The sequence below is a fragment of the Corylus avellana genome, chromosome 6 (genome assembly GCF_965113065.1).
Source record: "Corylus avellana chromosome 6, dhCorAvel1.hap1.2, whole genome shotgun sequence".
Classification (NCBI taxonomy): Eukaryota; Viridiplantae; Streptophyta; class Magnoliopsida; order Fagales; family Betulaceae; genus Corylus; species Corylus avellana.
Genome location: NC_142495.1, coordinates 13,257,749 through 13,281,369, shown reverse-complemented (window position 1 = coordinate 13,281,369; position 23,621 = coordinate 13,257,749). Strand labels below are relative to the sequence as shown.

The 23,621-nt window shown below is 43.1% G+C and overlaps 1 protein-coding gene across 2 annotated transcripts in view; it reads left to right on the top strand.

Annotated features, from left to right (window-relative positions):
- Positions 1 to 23,621, top strand: part of LOC132186332 (cycloartenol synthase) — a 61,378-nt gene that overhangs the window by 7,601 nt on the left and 30,156 nt on the right. For both annotated transcript variants that reach the window (XR_009440741.2, XM_059600248.2), the window contains exons 2-6: positions 5,809 to 5,994; positions 6,304 to 6,393; positions 6,691 to 6,882; positions 6,977 to 7,061; positions 7,319 to 7,485. Coding sequence is in view for 1 of the 2 variants with exons in the window: in XM_059600248.2 (XP_059456231.2) it covers positions 5,809 to 5,994; positions 6,304 to 6,393; positions 6,691 to 6,882; positions 6,977 to 7,061; positions 7,319 to 7,485 (720 nt within the window). In the remaining variant the exon portion in view is untranslated. The remainder of the gene's footprint in view (positions 1 to 5,808; positions 5,995 to 6,303; positions 6,394 to 6,690; positions 6,883 to 6,976; positions 7,062 to 7,318; positions 7,486 to 23,621) is intronic.

Sequence of the window (23,621 nt, the reverse complement as noted above, 5' to 3'; positions counted from 1 at the left end):
CCCAAACGCCCAAACCCAGTTATCCTCCACATTTTGAAAAGAGCAAGCCAATGTGAAATGCCCCACACAATCCTCTTTACACTCCACTATCCTTCTATCCCACATTAGTAACATCCTCCCCGACAAACCATTAGAACCTCTATACTTCCACCCCTCATGTTGACCTCCCCAAAGACTATGAATCACCTCCCGGGAGATATCCTCCATCTTAATCTCAATCAAACACGCTATATCAACTTTCCATTCTTTCAAAAGACCCCTAATGCGCAACCTTTTTTTGAGGGCGTTCAACCCTCTCACATTCCATACTACGATGTTAAGCTTCATAATCCACCGACATGCCCCTCTCACCTTCCTCAATCTCATCAAGTCCTTTGAGTGCAGGAACATAGGCAGACAAGCCTCCCAAATCAGAATCATACTGCATTCTAGATGCTTCAATGGCTTTGAACAAAACCTCCAACTCCTCCTTTTTCCCCTCATCAGAAACACCAATTTTAGGACAAAATTTGAGGCAATTATCAACTACCCAGCTGGAAGAAATCTTGTCTGACCCTAAATCCTCCAATCCTACAGCTTCAGAAATTTTGTCCTCACCCATGACTGGATCAGACTTCAAGAGCTCCAACTCTGAAATTCTATCCAATCTTTCCTGGCCTACTTGATTCAACGGGACCAATCTCATTTCCTCCCCCCAACGAGGCTGCTGAGCACGACCCTCCCCGTTCAACCCAGACTTCCGGCGAGAGGAACTCCCCCCCAGAAGCTGATTTGAGGCCGAGCCCGAACCCTCCCCTGCCTCGCTGGTCTCCATAGGCCTCTCCGGCGACCTCTGATGTTCCTCCGGCGACATTAAGGTCTCCGGCACCCTCTGAGAATATTCCGGCGTTGGTCCAAGGATCCCTTTCAACTTCCCACACGCCGAAAACGAAGCCTCAAAACCCACCAGAGTCTCGTCCCGTCTCTGCGACCCAATCTGCCTCCTATAAGTCAATAGTGTTTTTCCTTCCCCGGTGGGCTGAGTCTTCTCCACCGGGCTTACAGGATTCTTTTGGCTTGATATCTTTCCGGCCAAGAAACCATTAGCACCCCCCATAGAAGTGCCGAAAGACATCCTAGAGTCCCTCCCGACGGTGACCCATTGTCCTCTCCCCCTGTTCGCGCTCTATCGGCCAATGACAAGCTCGCTGATGAAGACATGTGAACTTTCGAACCAATCGTGTCTTTCGCAGGGGCCACTGTTGAAGCCAACCCAGCTGGAAAACAAAAACCTCTTGGTCCATCTTGAGCTGGGCTAGAGCTTAAGCCCACGCCTGAGCCCCCGGTACCTTTGGGCTTAAAAAACACCTTCTTCTTCACCTTCAGCCTGCTATTGGACTTGGCTAATTTTCCTCCCGGCCCAATTTTCTCCTTCTCTTTCAGTACTGCCTTCGACTGACTAGCAGCTTCCTTATCTCCCGGCCCAAGCCCAGTGAACTCAATTTGTTTAAACACCCTGTCGATCTTACTCATCCCCACGTCACATTCCCTCTTCAGAAGTCTCAACGACTCCTTCACCTTGAGGAGCTCAATACCTACCTCAGAGTAGGTCTGCCCAGCATGGTACCCCATCCCCTCCCGTCCCTTCATGCGATCAGAGACTGACAACGACGCAGACTGCTCCGCCGGCCTATTTGTACTGCTCGCCGGGACTGTTGGCAAGACCTCCACGCTACCTCCAATTTTCGTACCATTCACGCCACCCTCTACTGAACCTAGAGCAGACTTCGCCAGTCGGAATGAATTCGTCGAATTCGTAACCCGCCCCCCCCCCCCGATCCTCCTTGGGCCATCGCTGGAACATGGGTCTTCTTCAAGTACAAAATCTTCTTATCATGCTTCTGTAACCTCTGTTCCGTAAATCCTCGCCGACCCAGTTTTTGGCAGACATTGCAATCTCCCTGGATTGCCTTCGATGACAGCCTCACTGTCTTGGCATAGCTTCTTTGCTTCTTTACCTCCTTTTCTCCCTTTTCTCGTAGGTCTCTATGCTCACTGATCACTCGGTGATCACGGAGAGAGGAGTTAGCCTAATGCATTTCCTTGATGAAACGATCCCACCCAAACCCACGACGTCCTTCAGGAATGATGATCGAGCCACACCTTCTTCTTCCATCAAATTCCTCCACTGTCAGAAAACATCCATGCCTATTGGAACACTTTTGTGCAATTATTCTAGGGTATCTTGCTCTGGATTGATCCCAAAATACTTCAGAATTGTCCACTGCCACCAATTCCTCGACTATTCTCACCATCCAAGCTAGCTCATCCTTTTTTAAGAAAATGGACCTTTTGATTCTTTTGCTCCTCTAAAAAATCCTCACCCTTGAAGCCCCTACCTTGATCAACACCTCAAACTCCTTGGACTCCACCGTCCACCTTCTCGGCCCAGCCATAACACAGACAGAATCTAACGCCAAACTACTCACACGCGCCCCCACGCGCCGGCGCAGCTCTCACACGCGCCGGCACAGCTCTCACACAGCTCTCACATGTGGAACTATTAATGCAAACAAAGATCATATACATGACACCAGGTTTAGGGTTCCTTGAACTACTCTAAAACAAGGAGGCCTAGGATTACTCGAATTATTCTACAAAAATTTATTATTCTTGTCAAATTTTCATCCCACGTTACGTAGGCGTGTAACAATTGGTAGTAGAGCCGCATTAGGACATGACATATCAAAGATTGGATCGTTTAGAGAAGCAATTGAAGGAATCCTACGTTACGTAGGCAATTAACAGCTCAAGAAAGGATATACGGTGTTAGTTTTTTTTTTTAATATTTTATTTGCATGGGTATTATTAATACAATGGACCGCCACCCCTTCAACCCGGTCAGAGGTACATGCTAAACAAAGAAGCAAGGGGTGACTTGCCGATAATACCGTTAGGGCACTTTGATGCTTAAGTCAGTAATATTCTCTTTGTATAGGTAGAGTTGAAAATAATGGTGCGGGTATGTAATGAACGTACCTTAGGGTTTTTGGCTTCCTTTATAGAATTGCTGCCAATAAGGTAAGTGTCCCAACCAGAAAAGTATAGGGAATTGGAGGTTCAATAAGGACGGTGATTGATTCCAAGGGATGCCTTTCCTTCCCAATATCCTTTTGACGGATCCTTCCTTTATATGGTGCAAAGGTCTATATTGGGCAAAATAGTCAACAACTTGTCTATTGCAGTCTGCTTGCCATACATAAGTCCATTGGTCAAAGGTTCGGCCCACGACCCTATTTGATGCTTTAGTTGAGGGGCCATCATCCATAGATCTTGTTGTTACGTGTGAGTGTTGTGTTCTACTTTGAGAAAAAAATAAAGAAAGTAAGTAGTTTATCTACTTAAGCAGACCCAAGCCCATTAGCTTAAGCTTTTACGTAAGAGTAGTTTCCAAATATGTATGTTAATGTACTCTTGGTGGATTCTCTAGGTGATTTTCTCTCTAATAATTGGTATCAGAGCTATGGTTAGCTTCCGCTTACACGACTGTCTTGGTCTTTGACGTGTTTGGTTTGGATCTGGTAAAGATTGTCAATGGCCCTTGGAGCAAAGTTGCATTATGTGGCGCGCAATTAGTGCAACTCTTGGATGTATGATACTTATGGACTTGTAAAAGACTCACACACGAGGGGGAGTTAGGTCAATGTGAAAAATATTCACAAGTAAGGGAAAAATTGTTGAGTGTTTTGTCTCACATTCAAAAAAAAAGAAAGAAAGTGAGTAGTTAATATACTTAAGTGGACCCAAACCCATTAGCTTAAGCTTTTGGGATAGAATGATATCCAAATATGTATATTAATATACTCTTGGTGGACTCTCGTGGTGATTCTCTCCCTAATAGGTCTTCCTAGGGCTTGTCCCTTGGTTGAACATTTGTCAATTAATGTGGCCCTTGGCAAGTCACTCAGTCCTTTCTGCTGGTTAGGCGCTTGTGGGATGAAGGTTAAAGGAGTCCGAATGTTTGTGGGATTGGAAGACCGCCGTGGTCCTTTTTTTGGGCTGACAATATTACCTATCACCAGATATGTTTGTAATTAGGCATATATTGAGAATTGAATTAAGATCATTTTCTTCTTAAGCGCTTGGATCATTTTCTATTTGATAACAATTACAATCTTTATTGTGTAATAACATTCTGAAACTTCAACTCTTGAATAATTCTGAGAAGGTTAAGAAGGGAAAGAATGATCTTGGTATTATTGAGTTATCTACAACATTATTGATAACAATTACACTCCTTATTGTGTAATTACATCCTGAAACATCAACTCTTGAATGATTCTGAGAAGCTTAAGAAGGGAAAGAATGATCTCGGTATTAATGAGTTCTCTACTGTTGTATTATTGATAACAATTACAATCATTATTGGTGGCATAATGTATCCTTGAGAGTAGCCTTTTCTCTTGGATAGCTGCCATTGGAAGATCTTGACCATGGATAGTGTTATGTATTTTTCTAATTTTGTATACATTTCGGATGTAATTTGATGGTAAATAGTGTTTGTGGAAATGTATGAATGAAATTGGTGATATGGGTGACTTGATTTGAGATAATCAATCTCCATTGAAAGAAAATGAGTTTACTTTTCTGGATATCCGATTACATTGCCTTTGGGCCTTTTATACAAGAACTACAAAACAAATTCTAACCTTTTGTAACCAACTGAAGTAACCTGTTTATTACAAATGGGCTTCAGCCCAACAACCCAACTACTAATAACCCCTTGATTATCTACACCCTTATTCTAGCTGGACTACATATCTATTATTGTTAGACCCATGACATAAATAGCCTAAGGAAACAACGTGAGATGCGTAAGAAGAGTGGGGAGACTGTGGATCATCTTCTTCTCAATTGTAAGATCACCAATGCTTTGTGGAGTGCCATCTTCAGTCATCTTAGGTTATGCTAGAAGAGTAGTTGACCTTTTTGCTTGTTGGAGAAGGTTGGTAGGCAGTCCTCAGAGGGCAGCTCTGTGGAAAATAGTTTTGTCTTGCCTTTTGTGCTGTTTTGAAAGGAAATAAATGATATAAATTTTGAATACCGCGATAGGACAGTAGTAGAAATTTTAAAGACCACTACACAGCTGCCTTATATATTAAATTTGCTAAGTTTTCATGATTTTCTTGACTTATTTTCTCTTTCTAATTAGGTGTTTCTCTTGTATATTCCCTGTGTACTTGGATTGCCTTTTTGTAATATTTCGATTACTTATCCAAAAAAAAAAAAAAAATCTACTGATGTTCAAACCTATCTAGATTTAAAATTTCGAGTGCTTCCTGAGCTAGGATCTGCATTGAGATCTCCATCCTGTCTTTTGGTTTCATTACTAGATTTGTATAGTAAACATTCTGTTATTTTACCCATGCAAGTGATGCTAAGCTTGTATAGGATTTATATATATTCATATAATGTTCTAGCCGCTGACTTTTCTCATTTTCCGGATTACATTAGGCATATGATTAATTCATAATGATTGTTATAAGATTCCAAATTCCTTTTCCCCTTTCTCTTTTATCAGTTGTTTTGGCTTCAAGGGACCATTAAGGTTTGTCTATAATAGTTTCTTGAAGAATGACCACATTAAGTGTCATTTGTTATCATTCTCTTCCACAAAGACTTTGTATTTAATTAAACATGTACTGATTGATAGCGACATGAACAAGGGAAATTTGTGCACTTGAAATTTGTAATTGTCCTTTTTTTAAACTTGCTCTCTGTAATAATTGATTCTCAATATGTTACTTTAATTTTCTCTCTGATATATAGTTTGCAAAGGAGAACCCATCTTTTGCAAATATACCACAAGTCAAAATTAAAGATACAGAGGAAGTCAGAGAGGAGGCGGTAAGAATGACCTTACAAAGGGCCATCAATTTCTACTCAACAATCCAGGCAGATGATGGTCATTGGCCTGGGGATTATGGGGGTCCCATGTTTCTAATTCCTGGTTTGGTAAGACTGAGAAGAAGAAATCATTTTGGTATGTTTGTGCAACAAAAACTGACTAATCTATAAATTTGATAGCATAGTATTCCATGCTATAAAATTTGCATAGTTTATTCAGAATTTTGCAGCATTATTTAAAATGAACTGGATGACATCTTTTGAGGCTTTAATTTAAAAAAAAAAAAATTAAAAGAAAGAAAAAATAACAATAAAGAAGAAGAAGAAGAGTGAGGTGCTTTAAATTACTTTATGATTTGTTCCAGTGAAATTATCATGAACTGCTTGGAGTGCAATCCTTCTTATCTACTGGAACAGGTGATTACTCTTTCAATTACTGGAACTCTAAATGTCGTCTTATCAAAGGAACATCAATGTGAGATTTGCAGATATCTATACAATCATCAGGCAAGAATTTTGATGCAATCTTAACAGTTTTATGTCTGAGGCTCCTTTTCCACTTTGAATTTCAATGTTCGTCTCTGTGTTAAAGAAAAAGGAAAAAGATAAGTGCATAACTACTAATTTATTCTATTTGGCTTCAATATGGTGGGAACTCTTTTTAATGATTATATTCCTTCTACCTGGATTAATTGCTTATATCACTGATGTTTACGAATTACACTCAATAGAGCCTTATTCTATTTTCTTTAGGTCTTGTAGTATTAACAAAAAACTTTGAAATGGTGATCCATCTAATTGCAGAATGAAGATGGGGGTTGGAGTCTACATATTGAGGGCCCAAGCACCATGTTTGGTACTGTACTCAATTATGTTACTTTGAGATTGCTTGGTGAACCTGAGGATGGACTAGGGGCAGTGGAAAAAGCACGGAAGTGGATCTTGGATCATGGTGGTGCAACTGCAATCACTTCATGGGGGAAAATGTGGCTTTCAGTATGAACTCCGTCTCAATTTTGTTATATTGTGCTGAAAAAGATAATGCCTTGAAAATATTAGCTAACTTGTGGTTGATTTTCATTGGTTTCAGGTACTTGGAGTGTACGAATGGTCTGGGAATAATCCACTGCCGCCAGAAGTATGGCTTTGCCCTTACCTTCTCCCATTTCATCCAGGTCTGTGACTTTTTAGTCATTCTTACACCATGAACACAATATATGCTCCGCCTCATGTACGAAAAGTATTTTATATTGCTAACATTATAAAAATAATAAAATATTTTCCACCATTGCAATTTGTTAAATCTACATATTTTCGCTGTTACAGTTCAGGAAGGACTTTGGTCCATGAGTGGCAACTGTAGGGGATGCAATTACAGTGGTATGGTTTTGTCCTGAACTTCTTGCTGATGAATTTCCACATTTTCTTATAGGAAGGATGTGGTGTCATTGCCGAATGGTGTATTTGCCCATGTCCTATTTATATGGTAAGAGGTTTGTTGGTCCTATCACATCCACAATCCAATCTTTGAGAAAGGAGCTTTATACAGGCCCTTATTGTGAAATCGATTGGAATAAGGCTCGCAATGATTGTGCAAAGGTTGGTGAGAAATCTAGCTTTTTTTTTGTCCTCCTTTAGGCATTATAGACTTGACTTTTACCTTCCATACTATAGTATTTTTTATCTTCTTTTCTCGAGCTCTTCTTCCTGCTGCACTTAGAAAAAAGTTTCAGCTTTCTAACATTCTTTTATAAACTCTACGTATTGGGCACATAACCTGCCCTATTGGCATCACTAGTATTTTTCTACATGGTTCTGCTCTTAATTGTCACTAGTGTTTTTTTTGTTTTGTTTTGTTTTGTTTTTTTTTTTTTTATGCCTTTTGATAAGTAAAATTTATTAAAAGAGCACAGTAAAAGGTGCAATCCTAGTATACAAGGTGTATAGAAGATAAAATTAGCATCTAAAAGTCAAAATATCAAACAATTTCGACAAATTCGGAAAGGATAGTGATGTTGTAGCTGTGATCCAATCATAGAGAGAACTCAAGAAGAATAGCTTTAGCTTCACAGCTGGTAATTCCATTCACCAAATCCTTTCTCTCCACAGACATTACATTAAACACAATGGACCTGCCTTTCAAATTTTAGTTCTACAATGTTTACCGAGTGTTCTGTTCATTTCGGCAGTTCAATCACCATCCTTTGCGTAACTGACCAAATCCCAAACAAGCAAAATACATGGGACCACATTTTACTAGCAATATCACAATAAAGAGATTAATGATCTACTGTCTCTCCATTCAATTTACACATCCAAGATGATTGTTCCATGCTTTCTCAAATTATCTGTCGTAAAGATTTTTTTCACAAGCTGCTGTCCAAGTGAAGAATGCTAATTGTGGTGGACCTTTAACTTTCCATATTCTTTTCCAAGGAAAGGAACTGGTACCCAATTGACAAGCCCACACGGGCACAACCCATTAACAGATACAACAAGACTTATGTTCGATGACACCTACCCAGCTGGCGCCCAAAACTAGTAGGTCGAATGGAACACCCGGCGACCGGAGAGCCGCTGGAGAACATCCAGAGTAGGATGTCAGTGATGATAAGAATTAAAACTGCCACAGAACATGCCGATAAGACCATTGACCAACCCAAGGATGGAACTTCAACGGCAGTAAAGGCGGCGACAGGAGGAGGGGAGACAGCAGGTGCATCTGGGCAGGCCAGAATCGAAGCAGAACCCATCGGCGCTGACGTAGGAGATATGGTACAGCCTCTGGGTCCGGAATCGCAGACAATAACACACATACATTGTTGGCGACGCTCAGCTGACGGCCAGAGAAGCGACTGGTCAGGGAAGCGGAGCACTGGTGGTAGGAGAAGGAGAAGGGAGGAGGGAGGAATCATGGGCTAGATAGGGAGGGTCGAATGATGAATATAGGAAGTGTGGATGGAGGACGGGAATTAGTAATCACTAGGGAGGAAGATAAATTTGTCGAGGGTGAGGGTGAAAAGGTCATTGGGGAGGGAGAAAATCGGGATGGGGGTGAGGGTGAAAAGAACAAGGCAGTGGTGGTATTTACTGGAGTTGAAAGGGAAGAACCTGCGATGTTGGAAATTGAACCTCTGGCAACTGTGGGGGAAAAAGGAAAGAACCCATCCATGCCTACAGAGTGGGTGATTGAGAGAGTGAAAGACCTTTGCTATGCTTTGTGACTATCTTGTGATGGTCATGAGGAAGAAATGATGGCTCTCTTCTCTGACATTGAAGCTAAAAGAAATGGGAGAAGGGCGGAGTCAGTGATTGATGTGAGTGAAAAATCGGGCATTAGAGGTAGTCGCGAGCTAAAGCGATTGGAGTGTTCGGTCAATTATGATGGGAAAGGAGGACAGGCATCTCGGTTGTCAAGAAAAGGGAGAGATGGTAAAGGTTTTTTATGAACCCAAAAATAATCACTTGGAATGTGCAAGGGATGAATGAGGTCGAAAAAAGAATGCAAATTAGGGGGTGATTAAGGGAGTGGAAAGCTGATATTATATGTTTGCAAGAGACAAAAATGGAGGTGATTAGTAGGGAGGTGGTTGGTAGTGTGTGGGGGTGTAGGCATGTAGATTGGTTGTATTTGGGGTCGAAAGTCAGGAAGTATATTGTTAAAGTGGGATAGGCGAGCTTCAAAAGTGTTATAGCAAATATAGAGTGGGCGTTTGCGGGGGTGTATGGACCTAATGATGATGTGGAACGTAGAGACTTGTGGGCTGAGTTGGCTGGTTTGATGTCCATATGCCATGGTGATGCGAACCTCAATCGACACGCTTTGAGCCCCAACAACAAAATTGGAATACGGACCCAAGAAAGCTAAAATTCAGATTTTTGGATAGAAAACCCCAACCCAACGTTTACAAATGAAACACGAACCAAAGGTATAACGAAACAACCCTCGACCCAACGTTTATAAATGAAACGCGAAACAAAGGTATAACGAAACAACCCTCGACCCAACGTTTATAAATGAAACGCGAACCAAAGGTATAAAGAAACAACCATCGACCCAACGTTTATGAATGAAACGCGAACCGAAGGTATATAAATTTGAACGCCACAAGGAATAATCCTTGATAAGTTCAAAAGTTCTTTGAAGAACCAATAGAAGACGCAAGCGTCACATTTTTTCTAATTTTCATTCATCATGTCTATTACAATGAGTGCATGCTATTTATAAAGCATGGCTGAAAATATGACTACCTGCTTGCTATGGAAATGAAATGAAATTTGTTCCAACATTGGAAAGTGAATAAAGTAAAAAAGGACTAACTAATAAAAGCCTAAAATTAAGGTTGATTTAGTCTGAAATTAGCAGCTCCTCCATGCCAAAAATAGACTGAAATTGGCAATTAAATCACGCCTAAGGAAGGTCTTGAAATAGGTAAGTCAATCAACCAATTAATTGTCATGTAATTTGGCAAGTCAATTATCCAATTAATTGGTATATAATTGGAATGTCAATCAGCCATAATCAACCATTAATCTATGCCATTGCTACGGAAATTATGCGCAATCTGCTCCATCAATAGCTTAGATCAAATTTATTATGCCTTCATCTCCCTTTGGGCCAAGCTTGGAATGCCCCATTTTAGAATCAGCCCAAATCTCTTGAATTAGCCCATTAAGTGCTTCTTTGATCTTCTTGGATCTTGCTCTAGTAATAGGCCCAACTGGAACATGCAATGGATCCTTTGATGGTGCTTGTTGATTCTCATCATTCCCCCTCTCTTCAAAGGATTCGTCCTCGAATCATCAGCTACATCAAAAGGAAGAGGACAATTGTTTTGTTTTGTTTTTTGTTTTTTTTTTTTTTTTTTTTGGTTTCTTTGCTGACGTCTCCTTCTTTCTTTTTTCTTTTTTGAACTTGGTACACAACGCAAAACAACAAGGAATAATGGACACAAACGGAACAAGATAGGATGATAACAATAAACAAAAGATAAAAAGGATAGTAAATATGATTTTAGAGCCTGTGCTCTGATACCAAATGATGCGAACCTCAATCGACACGCTTTGAGACCCAACAACAAAATTGGAATACGGACCCAAGAAAGCTAAAATTCAGATTTTTGGATAGAAAACCCCAACCCAACGTTTACAAATGAAACACGAACCAAAGGTATAACGAAACAACCCTCGACCCAACGTTTATAAATGAAACGCGAAACAAAGGTATAACGAAACAACCCTCGACCCAACGTTTATAAATGAAACGCGAACCAAAGGTATAAAGAAACAACCATCGACCCAACGTTTATAAATGAAACGCGAACCGAAGGTATATAAATTTAAACGCCACAAGGAATAATCCTTGATAAGTTCAAAAGTTCTTTGAAGAACCAATAGAAGACGCAAGCGTCACATTTTTTCTAATTTTCATTCATCATGTCTATTACAATGAGTGCATGCTATTTATAAAGCATGGCTGAAAATATGACTACCTGCTTGCTATGGAAATGAAATGAAATTTGTTCCAACATTGGAAAGTGAATAAAGTAAAAAAGGACTAACTAATAAAAGCCTAAAATTAAGGTTGATTTAGTCTGAAATTAGCAGCTCCTCCATGCCAAAAATAGACTGAAATTGGCAATTAAATTACGCCTAAGGAAGGTCTTGAAATAGGTAAGTCAATCAACCAATTAATTGGCATGTAATTTGGCAAGTCAATTATCCAATTAATTGGTATATAATTGGAATGTCAATCAGCCATAATCAACCATTAATCCATGCCATTGCTACGGAAATTATGTGCAATCTGCTCCATCAATAGCTTAGATCAAATTTATTACGCCTTCATCTCCCTTTGGGCCAAGCTTGGAATGCCCCATTTTAGAATCAGTCCAAATCTCTTGAATTAGCCCATTACGTACTTCTTTGATTTTCTTGGATCTTGCTCTAGTAATAGGCCCAACTGGAATATGCAATGGATCCTTTAATGGTGCTTGTTGATTCTCATCACATGGTGCTTTGTGGGGGGGGGGGCATCCAGGTGAAAGAATAGGCGAAACCAGACAAACTCAAGCAATGGTAGATTTGTCGGATTTTGTTTTTGAGCAGGGACTCATGGATATTCCGATGGTAGGAGGGAGTTTCACATGGTCCAATCGTAGGACCGGGGGGGGGGGGGGGGGGGGGGCTTCAATGTTGTATGGCATCCAGGTGAAAGAATAGGCGAAACCAGACAAACTCAAGCAATGGTAGATTTGTCGGATTTTGTTTTTGAGTAGGGACTCATGGATATTCCGATGGTAGGAGGGAGTTTCACATGGTCCAATCGTAGGATTTGGTCAAGAATTGATAAATTCTTGCGTTCTTCAGATTGGGAGGAGCTGTTTCCTGATGTCTCATAGAGAAGGCTGCCTCGAGAATTATTTGATCATTTTCCCTTGATGCTGGATTGTGGAGTGGTGAGAAGGGGTAGTAAGCCCTTTAGATTTGAAAATATGTGGTTGCAAGCCGAGGGCTTTGAGGAGTAGGTCAAGACGTGGTGGGGTTCCTATATGTATGAGGGTAATTCGAGCTATGTATTGGCTCGAAAATTGAAGGAGTTAAAAGCAGATTTGAAAAAATGGAATGAAGAGGTTTTTGGGGATGTTAGAAAGCAGGAGTTGGAGGGGGTATTGGTGAGCTGGATCGGATCATAGAAACAAGATCTTTAACGGAAGAGGAATTTATGCAACGAAAAGAACAATCTCGACAATTGGAGAGATGTTTATACCTTGAAGAAGCGAGTTGGAGGCTGTCAATAGGTTTGCATGGAAAAAGTTAGAGAAGAAGAGGAGGCTCGTATATTGTGTTACGTAGCCTACGTCAAACATATTATTATATAAGCTGAAATAATTATGACAAAGACTAAAATACCCTCAAACCCTAATACATTCTTCTAACACTCCCCCTCAACAGTCAGAAACTTTTGAGTGAGTGTGCTGAGTGAGTGTCGGCGCGTGTTAGGTGTTTTGGTGTTAGTTTTCAGATTGTGTCATGGCTGGACCGAGGAGGTGGATGGTGGAGTGCAAGGAGTTTGAGGTTTTGATCAAGGAAGGGGCTGCAGGAGTGAGAATTTTTGAGAGGAGCATTAGAATCAAAAGGTCCATCTTTCTTAAAAAGGATGAACTAGCCTGGATGGTGAGAATAGTGGATGATTTGGTGGCAGTGGATAGTTCTGAAGTATTCTGGGATCAATCCAGAGCTGGATACCCCAGAATTATTGCCCAGAAGTGTTCTAATAGACATGGTTACTTCTTGATAGTGGAGGAATTCGATGAAAGAAGAAGATGCGGCTCGATCATCATCCCTGAAGGTCGTCGTGGTTTTGGGTGGGATCGTCTCATTAAAGAATTGCAAGTAGCTAATTCTTCTCTCCATGATAATCGAGGAATCAGTGAGCGTAGAGAGTTTAGGGGAGAAAAGGGAGAAAAGGAGGCGAAGAAACAGAATAGCTACACGGAGGTAGTGCGATTGTCGACGAAGGCAACCCAGAAAGACTGTGAAGTCTGGCAAGAACCAGGTCGGCGAAGCTATATCAACAAGAGCGTAGGTCCGAAGAAGTTCCAGGGTCCAACGATGGCTCAGGGAGTTTCGGGAGGGTCTCCAAAGGAATCTGTTATGGCTCCGATGAAATCCTCCTGGCCGGCGAAATCTGCTCGAGGTCCGGCAGAGCCTCGCGTGAACGATATGATATCTGGAGGTTGCGTGGAGTTGATGAGAAGAGGTCCGGCGAGTGGGTCAGCAAAGTCGGCAGCGCAGACTGTGCAGTTGTCAGTCTCTGATAGCGTGAAGGGAAGGGAAGGGATGGGGTACCATGCTGGGCAGACCTACTCTGAGATAGGCATTGAGCTCCTCAACGTGAAGGAGACGTTGAGAAGTCTGAAGAGTGAATGTGACGTGGGAATGTATAAGATTGACAGGGCGATTAATCAGATGAAGCTTAGTGGGCTTGGGCCGGGAAAGGAGGTAGCCGCAGGTCAGGGGAAGGCTGTATGGAAAGAGAAGGAGAAAACTGGGCCGGGAGGAATAACAAAGAAGACCAATAGCAGGCTGAAGTTGAAGAAGAAGGTAATGTTTAAGCCAAGAGGTGTCGTGGGCTCTGGTGTGGGCTGTAGTTTTAGCCCATCTCAAGATAGTCTTCATTCTCAAGTTGGGCTGGTGATGTCGGAGGCCTCTGGGAAAGTCGCGACTGGATCGCGAGTTCTCACACCTTCACCGGCACGCTCGTTGCTGGCCAGCAGAGAGCTAACAGGGGAAGGGGGGTTGGGTCAGCGGTGGAAAGGAGTCCCAGGTTGTCTGTCGGCACTTCCGATGAGAAGTCAGTTCTAAAAAATCCCGCATACCCGGCGGAGGAGTTTCGGCCCACTGGTAACGGACTAACTCTTCTGACCTATAGGAGGAGGAAGGCCGGGATGCAGAGAAGGGACGAAACATGGATGGGTTCGCTAGAAGCCTCGACGTCGACGTTTGGGCAGTTGAAAGGGCTACTGGGACCGACGCTGGAAAAGTCTCAAAGAGTGCCGGAGACGTTGCTATCATCGGAGGAGCAACAGATGGCGTCGGAGAGGCAACAGATGGCGCCGGAGAGGGCTATGGAGACCGGTGAGGCTGGGGAGGGGTCGTTTCTGGCCACACGTCAGTTTCTGAGGGGGAGTCCCTCTCGCCGGAAGGTTGGTTTGGCCGTGGGGGAGTGGGCTTAGCAAACTTGTCGGGGGGAGGATAGGAGCTTGGGTCCGTTGGTTCAATTTGGGCAGGAAAGGAGGGACCCAACACTGGATTTGAAGTTTTTTGGGTCTGATTTAGGCTTGCATGGGGATAGAGTTGCTGAAACAGCAGGTTTGGAGGATTTAGGGTCAGACACGATATCATCCAGCTGGGTAGTTGAAAACTGCCTCAATTTTTGCCCAAAAGTTGGAGTTTCTGATGAGGGGAAAAAGGAGGACTTGGAAGCTCTATTCAATGCTATTGAAGCTTCTAGAAGGCAGTACGATTTGGATTTGGGAGGTGTTTCTGCAGGTGTTCCTGCACTCAAAGGACTCGAAGAAATTGAGGAAAGTGAGAGGGTTACTTTGGTGGATTGTGAAGCTTAATATAGTAGTATGGAATGTGAGAGGGTTGAATGCCCTCAAAAAAAGGTTGCGCATTAGGGGTCTTTTGAAAGAATGGAAGGTAGATGTAGTGTGTTTGATTGAGACGAAGATGGAGACTATCTCCAGAGAGGTGATACATAGTCTTTGGGGAGGTCAACATGTGGGGTGGAAGGTTAAAGGCTCTAATGGTTTGTCGGGAAGGATGTTAATGGTGGGATAGGAGGGTAGTGGAGTGTAAGGAGGAGTGTGTGGGACATTTTTCTTTGCCTTGCTCTTTTCAAAATGTAGAGGATAGATGGGTGTGGGCGTTTGGGGGAGTGTATGGACCGAATGAGGAAGTGGAGAGAAGGGCACTTTGGGAAGAGTTGGCTGGTTTGATTGGGATGTGGGAGGTTCCTTGGTGTTTGGGTGGGGATTTCAACATTGTACGCTTTCCTAGTGAGCGATCCAATGATTCTTATTACTCCTCGGGCATGATGGATTTCTCGGACTTCATTTCTGAGAATAATCTGGTGGATATTCTGATGATGGGGGGTCAATTTACTTGGTCTAATAATCAAGAAAATGAGAGTTGGTCGAGGATTGACTGATTCTTGTTTTCTTCGGATTGGGAAGATCACTACCCAGCAGTTTCTCAAAGAAGACTTCAACGTCTGCTCTCGGATCATTTCCCTTTATTACTGGATTGTGGGACTCCTTGGGGAGGTAAGAAGGGTTTTAAATTTGAAAATATGTGGCTTAAGGCAGAGGGTTTTGTTGATAAGGTTGCGTCTTGGTGGGGGTCATATTCGTTTGAGGGTTTACCTAGCTTTGTGCTTGCTAGTAAATTAAAATCCCTTAAAGTGGACTTGAAAAAGTGGAATGAGGAGGTCTTTGGGGATATTGGGAGGAAAAAGGAGTTATTGGGAGATATCCAGGAGTTGGATGAGTTGGCAGAATCAAGAGGATTAGATCAAGAGGAGAAAATCCGGAAGACGGACAAGTTGAAAGATTTGGAGAATACTTTGTTGTGTGAAGAAATTCATTGGCGTCAGAAATCGAGAGCTTTGTGGCTCAAGGAGGGGGATCGAAATACTCGCTTTTTCCACAAGATGGCTAACTCTCACTGAAAGTACAACGAGGTGAAAGTGCTTCGTATCAATGGCATCTTATCTGGTGATCCAGTGGAGATAAAAGATCACATAGTGCAGTTTTATCATAGTCTTTATTCGGAACAAAGTTCTTGGCGCCCTAGAATGGATAACCAGCCATTTTTGTCCATCGAGGAGGAGGACAATAGGTGGTTAGAAAGAGACTTTGAGGAAAAGGAGGTTTGTGAGGTGGTAAAAGGTATGGATGGTGATAAGGCTCCGGGTCCAGATGGCTTTTCCATGGCTTTTTTTCAAGCTTGCTGGAGTGTTATTAAGCAAGATGTCATGGCGGTTTTTGCAGAGTTCCATCGCAGACGTCAATTGGTGAAGAGTTTGAATGCAACCTTTATTTCCTTGATTCCAAAGAAGGCGGATGCGGTGGAGATGGACTTTCGGCCTACTAGTCTGGTGGGAGGGGTGTATAAAATGGTGTCTAAGGTTCTTGCCAGTAGGATGAAAACTGTTTTGGGTAAGGTAATTTCCTATTCTCAAAATGCTTTTATTGGGGGCCGGCAAATCCTAGATTCCGTTCTTATTGCAAATGAATGTGTGGATAGTCGCATGAAATCAGGGGTGCCAGGTGTTCTTTGTAAATTGGATTTGGAAAAGGCCTATGACCATATAAATTGGGACTTTGTTTTGTATTTGCTGCATAGATGTGGTTTTGGCGAGAGGTGGAGGGCTTGGATAGAATAGTATATTAAGACGGTAAGATTCTCCATTCTTGTGAATGGTTCTCCGGAAGGGTTCTTTAATAGTTCGAGGGGAATCAGGCAAGGGGATCCTCTCTCACCGTTATTGTTTGTGCTTGTTATGGAGGCTTTGAGTAAGATGGTGAATGCGACGGTTGACCAAGGCCTTTTGACTGGTTTTTCGGTGGGAAATAGGGTCTTGTCGGAGTTGATGATTTCTCACTCCTTATTTGCGGATGACCGGAACAGGGCTGAACCGACTCCAAAGTTGCCTGAACCGGCTGCAAAATGGCCTGAACTGGCTGCAAAATGGCCTAAACCGGATCGAAAATGGCCTGAACCGGTCTAATCCAAACCACGGATAACCTTATCCTGATTTCAAGTTGGGATATCCTTATCTCGAATAGAGAACAGTGAACACCAGTAACCAAACACCCATCGTCTTCTCCACAAAGTCACCGGAAGGTTGCCAGTGGCGCTCAGACCATGCCGGCGAGACCCAAACAGCTCCGGTGACACTCACACCGTGCCGGCGACACCCAGACTGCCCCGACTTCGACGAAGAGATCTGCCGTGGATCACAAACCCCGTCTCCGGCCACCACAAAGCGTATCAGCCGCCACAGACCAAACCGATCTACTGCACCAACCAACCATTGACGATGACGATGATGCCTATGTAAAACCCAGCAGTCACGAGTGTAATTCCGCTGGTTAAACCAAGTCTGCCAACAACCACGAACCCAGATCCTACCATGGAGATGACGGCGAGATCACACCATTAACGACGGTGAACTCAGCGCCATCTCCTTCCACGGGCATGTAAGCCCAAAAAACTCTTTTGATCAGTAGTAGGAGGAATGGGGCGAGAGAGAAAGAAAAGAAAAAAAAAATGAACGGAGATAAATATCACTATCAAGCAAAGGTATAAACCCTAGGCTCTGATACCTTGTCAATAGGTTTGCATGGAAAAAGTTAGAGAAGAAGAGGAGGCTCGTATATTGTGTTACGTAGCCTACCTCAAACATATTATTATATAAGCTGAAATAATTATGACAAAGACTAAAATACCTTCAAACCCTAATACATTCTTCTAACATAGGCAAAAACCAAGGGCGTTGTGGTTGAAAGAGGGTGACAATAATACTAATTTTTTCCATCGGATGGCGAATTCACACCGGCGCAACAACACAATTACATCTTTAGTGGTGAATGGGAATTTGACTGATGAGCCAGAAGTTCTAAAAGACCATGTTGTGAATTTTTATAAGCAACTATATGGTGAAGAGTATCAATGGCGACCAAAGATGAATGAGCAATCCTTCAATTCTATTGATGAAGGGGAGAAACAATGGATGGAAAGAGAGTTTGAGGAAGGTGAAGTACGGGAAGTGGTGAGAAATCTAGAAGGTGGCGACTTTTCCGGCAGGTGTTCGAAGGGAGACGACCTGTCGACACCCTCTGGGTCTGCTGCCGGTGCTCCTGCGATATTGAAGAAGTCAGCAATGATGGGGCAGCCGGAAGTTTTGAAGGCAGGGGAGAAATTCGACAAAGGGGAGGGAGGAGGCTTAGGCCATCTAATTAGTGTCAAGCTGGGCAAGATGGGGGAGGGGCATAGTGCTGGACAGTTGCAGCTCAATTTGCAGGGGGAGATCCCACCGGGTTTGGAGAAGTGGGATTTGCCAGGTTCGGATGATTCTTTGAGGAGGAAGGGGGCTGTGGTCAGTGTTTGTGATGAGAGCTTATGCTCTATGGGTGAAGTTAGGTCAGGAGTTAAGGATTGCAGTTCGCAGGGTGAGTCGTTCGCTCCTGATTCCTTAGCTTTGGTATTAGTTGAGGATCAGGAACCTATTACGGTGGAGTTTGTAACTCATTTTAGCAAGCTCGTGGGTGTCTCTTGTGATGGAGAAGCTAGGAAATTGGCAGAGACTTTTGGGTTTATAATGGCTGATAATGAGGTCATTGGTGAGGATGTGGGAGATGCGGGAGAGGCCATGGAAGCACATACGGGAAAAAAAGGTAAGAGAGAGCTCAACAACCTTATTTCCTCTGTTAATTATGAGGTGCACAGTGGAAGCTCTTTGAGGGATAGTAAAAAGGGGAGGGCTGTTCGGACATTTTAATGAAGCCGAAGATCCTTTCTTGGAATGTGAGGGGTTTGAATGTAAGGGATAAAAGGATGAGGGTCAGAAATCTTCTTAGAAATTGGAAGGTGGACATAGTGTGTTTTCAAGAAACGAAGGTGGACTTTGTCACCAACAATTTTGTGAGGAGTTTGTGGGGGTGTCCTTATGTAGAGTGGTGTTATGTACCTTCTAGAGGGGCTTCAGGTGGTATTTTGGTGATGTGGGATAGAAGAGTAGTTACGAAGGTTGAGGTTGCTTTGGGCAGATTTGTGGCAGCCTGCTCTTTTAGAAACGTTGATGATGGTTTCATGTGGGCTTTTGCGGGGGTGTATGGCCCTAATAGAGACAACATAAGGTGTCTCCTTTGGGAGGAGTTGGTGGGCCTTATCTGTTTCCTAGTGAAAGGTCGTGGGGGTTTATTCTCAATCCGCAATGAGGGATTTTGCAGATTTTATATCGGAGCAGGGTCTAATGGATTTCCCGTTAGTCGGGGGGGTCTCTACTTGGTCTAACAACCATTCCTGGTCAAGGCTAGATCGTTTCCTAGTCTCTCCGGAATGGGAAGCTCGTTACCCAAGTATGTGACAAAAGAGGTTGCTTCGGGTGTGTTCAGATCATGCGCCCATTATTCTTGATTGTAGTTGCTTCTTGGGAGGTAAGAGACCCTTCAAGTTCGAGAATATGTGGCTTAAAGTGGAGGGTTTTGTGGACAAAGTAAGGAGCTGGTGGGAGTCTTACCAGTTCCATGGTACTCCAAGTTTTATTCTGGAAAAAAAGTTGCAAGCTCTTAAGGGGGACATTTAGAGTTGGAATGACCAGGAATTTGGCAATGTGGGAGGGCGTATTAAGGCTCGCATGGATGATATAAAGGCTCTTGATAGGGTGGAGGAAGAGAGAGGGTTATCAGCTGATGAAATTGAGAGGAAAAGGTTGTTAGCCAAAGATTTGGAGGCTCTTCTCTTACAGGAGGAGATTAGTTGGAGGCAAAAATCCAGAATTCGTTGGTTGAAAGAGGGAGATAAATGTACGAAATTTTTTCACCAGATTGCTAATGCAAACAGAAGACATAATTCTATTGAGTCTCTGTCTGTGGGGGGCTCTACAACTTCTGATCAAGGGGTCATTAGCAATCACATTACCAATTTTTACGAGTCCCTTTTCTCAGAGAGTCTCAGCTGGAGACTGAGGCTAGATGATCTTGATTTTGATATGTTGAATGTTGGAGAGGCCTCTAGGTTGGAAGCTCCTTTCGAGGAAAGGGAGGTGTAGGAGGTGGTGAAAGGTATGGATAGGGACAAGGCGCCGGGCCTTGACGGCTTTTCTATGGCGTTTTTCTAGGATTGTTGGGTGGTGATTAAGGAGAACATCATGACGGTTTTTGTGGAGTTCCATGAGCGAGGTAAATTTGAAAAAGGCTTCAACGCTACGTTTATCTCTCTTATTCCGAAGACCAATGGAGCTTCCGATATAAAGGATTTTCGTCCGATTAGCCTTGTGGGAGGGACATACAAGATTGTTGCAAAGGTCTTAGCCAACAGAATGAAGAAAGTGATGGATAGGGTCATCTCTAAGCCTCAGAATGCCTTTGTTAAAGGTAGGCAAATTTTGGACTCAGTTCTTATTGCCAATGAATGCTTGGACAGCCGAATCAGATCAGGGGAACCTGGCTTGTTGTGCAAATTGGATATGGAAAAGGCATATGATCATATGAATTGGAAGTTTCTACTTTACGTTCTAAGAAGATGCGGCTTTGGAGAGAAATGGTGCTCGTGGATTGAACATTGCATTTCGACTATGCGTTTCTCGATTTTGATCAATGGATCCTCTTCCGGTTTCTTTGATATCTCGCGGGGCGTGAGGCAAGGAGACTCTCTTTCTCCTTTCTTGTTTGTTCTAGTCATAGAGGCGTTTAGCAGGTTGATCAGTGCCTCGATAAACAGGGGTCTCATCTTGGGTTTTTCTATGGGAAGCAGAGAGTCGGATTGGGTCATTGTCTCTCACCTTCTCTTTGCAGATGACACTTTGGTTTTTTGTGGAGCAGATCCTAATCAAGTTAGAAACATTGGTGCATTACTCGTTTTGCTTTGAAGCGGTTTCAGGGCTAAAGGTGAATCTGGCTAAATCTGTCTTGGTCCCTGTTGGTAGTATGAACAATACGGGCACTTTGGCAGGCATCCTTGGTTGCGGATCAGCTTCTATGCCTTTGAAATATTTGGGTCTTCCGTTGGGGGCCCCGTTTATGGTTAAGGCCAGTTGGGAGGACATGTTGGAGAAGTATGCCAGAAGGCTGGCCCCATGGAAACAGCTGTATCTGTCCAAGGGGGGGAGGGTTACTCTCATTAAGAGCACCTTATCCAATCTTCCCACTTATTTTTTGTCTCTGTTTCCTATCCCTGCATCTGTGGCGAAGCATATGGAGAAAATTCAACGTGATTTCTTATGGGGTGGGATTAATGATGAGTTTAAGTTCCATCTGATTAGTTGGAACAAGGTATGTTCTCCGATCTCAGAGGGAGGCTTAGGGATCCGGAATTTGCGTTTGATGAACAAAGCTTTGTTGGGGAAATGGTTGTGGAGATTTGCTCATGAGAAAGAGGCTTGGTGGAGGAAGATTCTGGTGGCAAAGTATGGTGCGGTTTGGGGTGGTTGGCAATCCAGGGACCCCAGCGGCTCGCACGGCGTGGGGTTATGGAAGTACATTAGCAGGGGGTGGAGGTCGTTTCATTGCCACATTAGATTGGATCCTGGGATTGGGTCCAATATCAGGTTTTCGGAGGATATCTAGTGCGGTAACATGTCTCTCAAGGATGCTTTTCTTGGACTTTTCAATATTGTCACCAATAAGGATGCGTCTATTGCGGATAATAAGGAGTGTATAAATGGCTCTGTGCAATGGAATGTTTCCTTCATTCGCAGGGTTCATGATTGGGAAGTGGAGGTCTTGGCCTCTTTTTATTCACTCTTGTATTCGCACTTGATGCATGGGGTAGGGGAGGATAGGATGTGGTGGAACGCTTCAAGAAAAGGAAAATTTGAGGTTAGATCTTAATTCAAGATCATTGCTTCCAAAGATCCTTCCCCCTTCCCTTGGAAGAGCATATGGCGTACGAAGGTTCCTTCGAGAGTGGCTTTTTTTGCTTGGACGGCCGCGCTTGGGAAGACTTTAACCCTGGATAATGTTCGGAAGAGAGGTATTGTTGTGATCAACCGTTGTTGCATGTGTGAATCGGATGGGGAGTCAGTTGACCATCTCTTTCTTCATTGTGGGGTTGCGAGTATCTTGTGGAATGCCGTTTTCTCTCGGTTTGGTTTGTGCTGGGTGATGCCTGGGAGCGTCAGGGGGTTGTATGCTTCTTGGTGGGCGGGTGGCAAATCTCGTAGTGCTGTTGTGTGGAAGATGGTTCCCCTTTGCCTTTTATGTGGTGCATCTGGATCGAGAGAAATGCTAGATGTTTCGAGGACTCGTCTAGGAATATTGATGACCTTCTACACTTTTTCTTGTACACCCTTTTCACTTGGACAGCTGGCTGGCTAGCGCCCTTAGTGATAAGCTTCCTGGATTTCCTTTTTATGTTCTCTTCTTCTTTTTCTCCCTCTTAGTCGCTCTCTTGTATACTCCCTGTGTACTAGGGTTGCGCCCCTCTGCACTTTGATAATATATATTTACTTATCAAAAAAAAATCTAGAAGGTGATAAGGCACCTGGACCTGATGGTTTTTCGGTGTTGAAGGATGATATCATGGCGGTTTTTAAGGAGTTTCATACCTATGGAAAGTTTGAGAAGAGTCTGAATGCTACGTTTATATCGCTTATTCCAAAGAAAGCAGGGGCAGTGGAGATTAAGGATTTTCTCCCCATCACCTTAGTAGTTGGGGTGTACGAAATTATTTCTCAGGTGCTAGCTAATCGCATGAAAATAGTGTTGGGGAAATTAATCTCATATTCCCAAAATGCCTTTATCAAGGGACAACAAATGCTCGATTCTATCTTAATGGCCAATGAGAGTCTTAATAGTAGAATTCGTTTTGGGGAATCGGGTATAATCTGCAAACTAGATTTGGAGAAGGCATATGATCGGGTAAATTGGGAGTTTCTTATCTATATGCTAGAGCGGTGTGGTTTTGGTGAAAGATGGCGAGGTTAGATGAAACATTGTGTCTCCATGGTGTGTTTCTCGATACTTCTCAATGGTTCTCCTGCGGGGTTTTTTAGTAGCTCTCGAGGAGTGAGACAGGGGGATCCTCTATCTCCATTCTTATTTGTAGTGGTGATGGAGGCATTTAGTAGAATGATGACCGTGTTGGTGGAGAGATGGCTCATGTCTGGATTTTCGGTGGGCTTGCGAGATCAGGAGGAAATGGTGGTCTCTCACTTGCTGTTTGCAAATGGCACGGTAATTTTTTGTGAACCGAATGTAGAACAAGTCCGAAATCTGAGATGCCTGCTGCTCTGTTTTGAAGTAGTCTCGAGATTGAAGATCAACTTGTCTAAATCTGATATTATTCCAGTTGGAGAGATAGACGATGTGGAAGGGCTGGCTAGAATACTTGGGTGCAGAGTGGCCTCGTTGCCAATTACATATTTGGGGATGCCAATGGGTTCACATTATAAGGCATCCCTCATTTGGTCTTCCATAATTGCAAAAATGGAGAATAAGTTA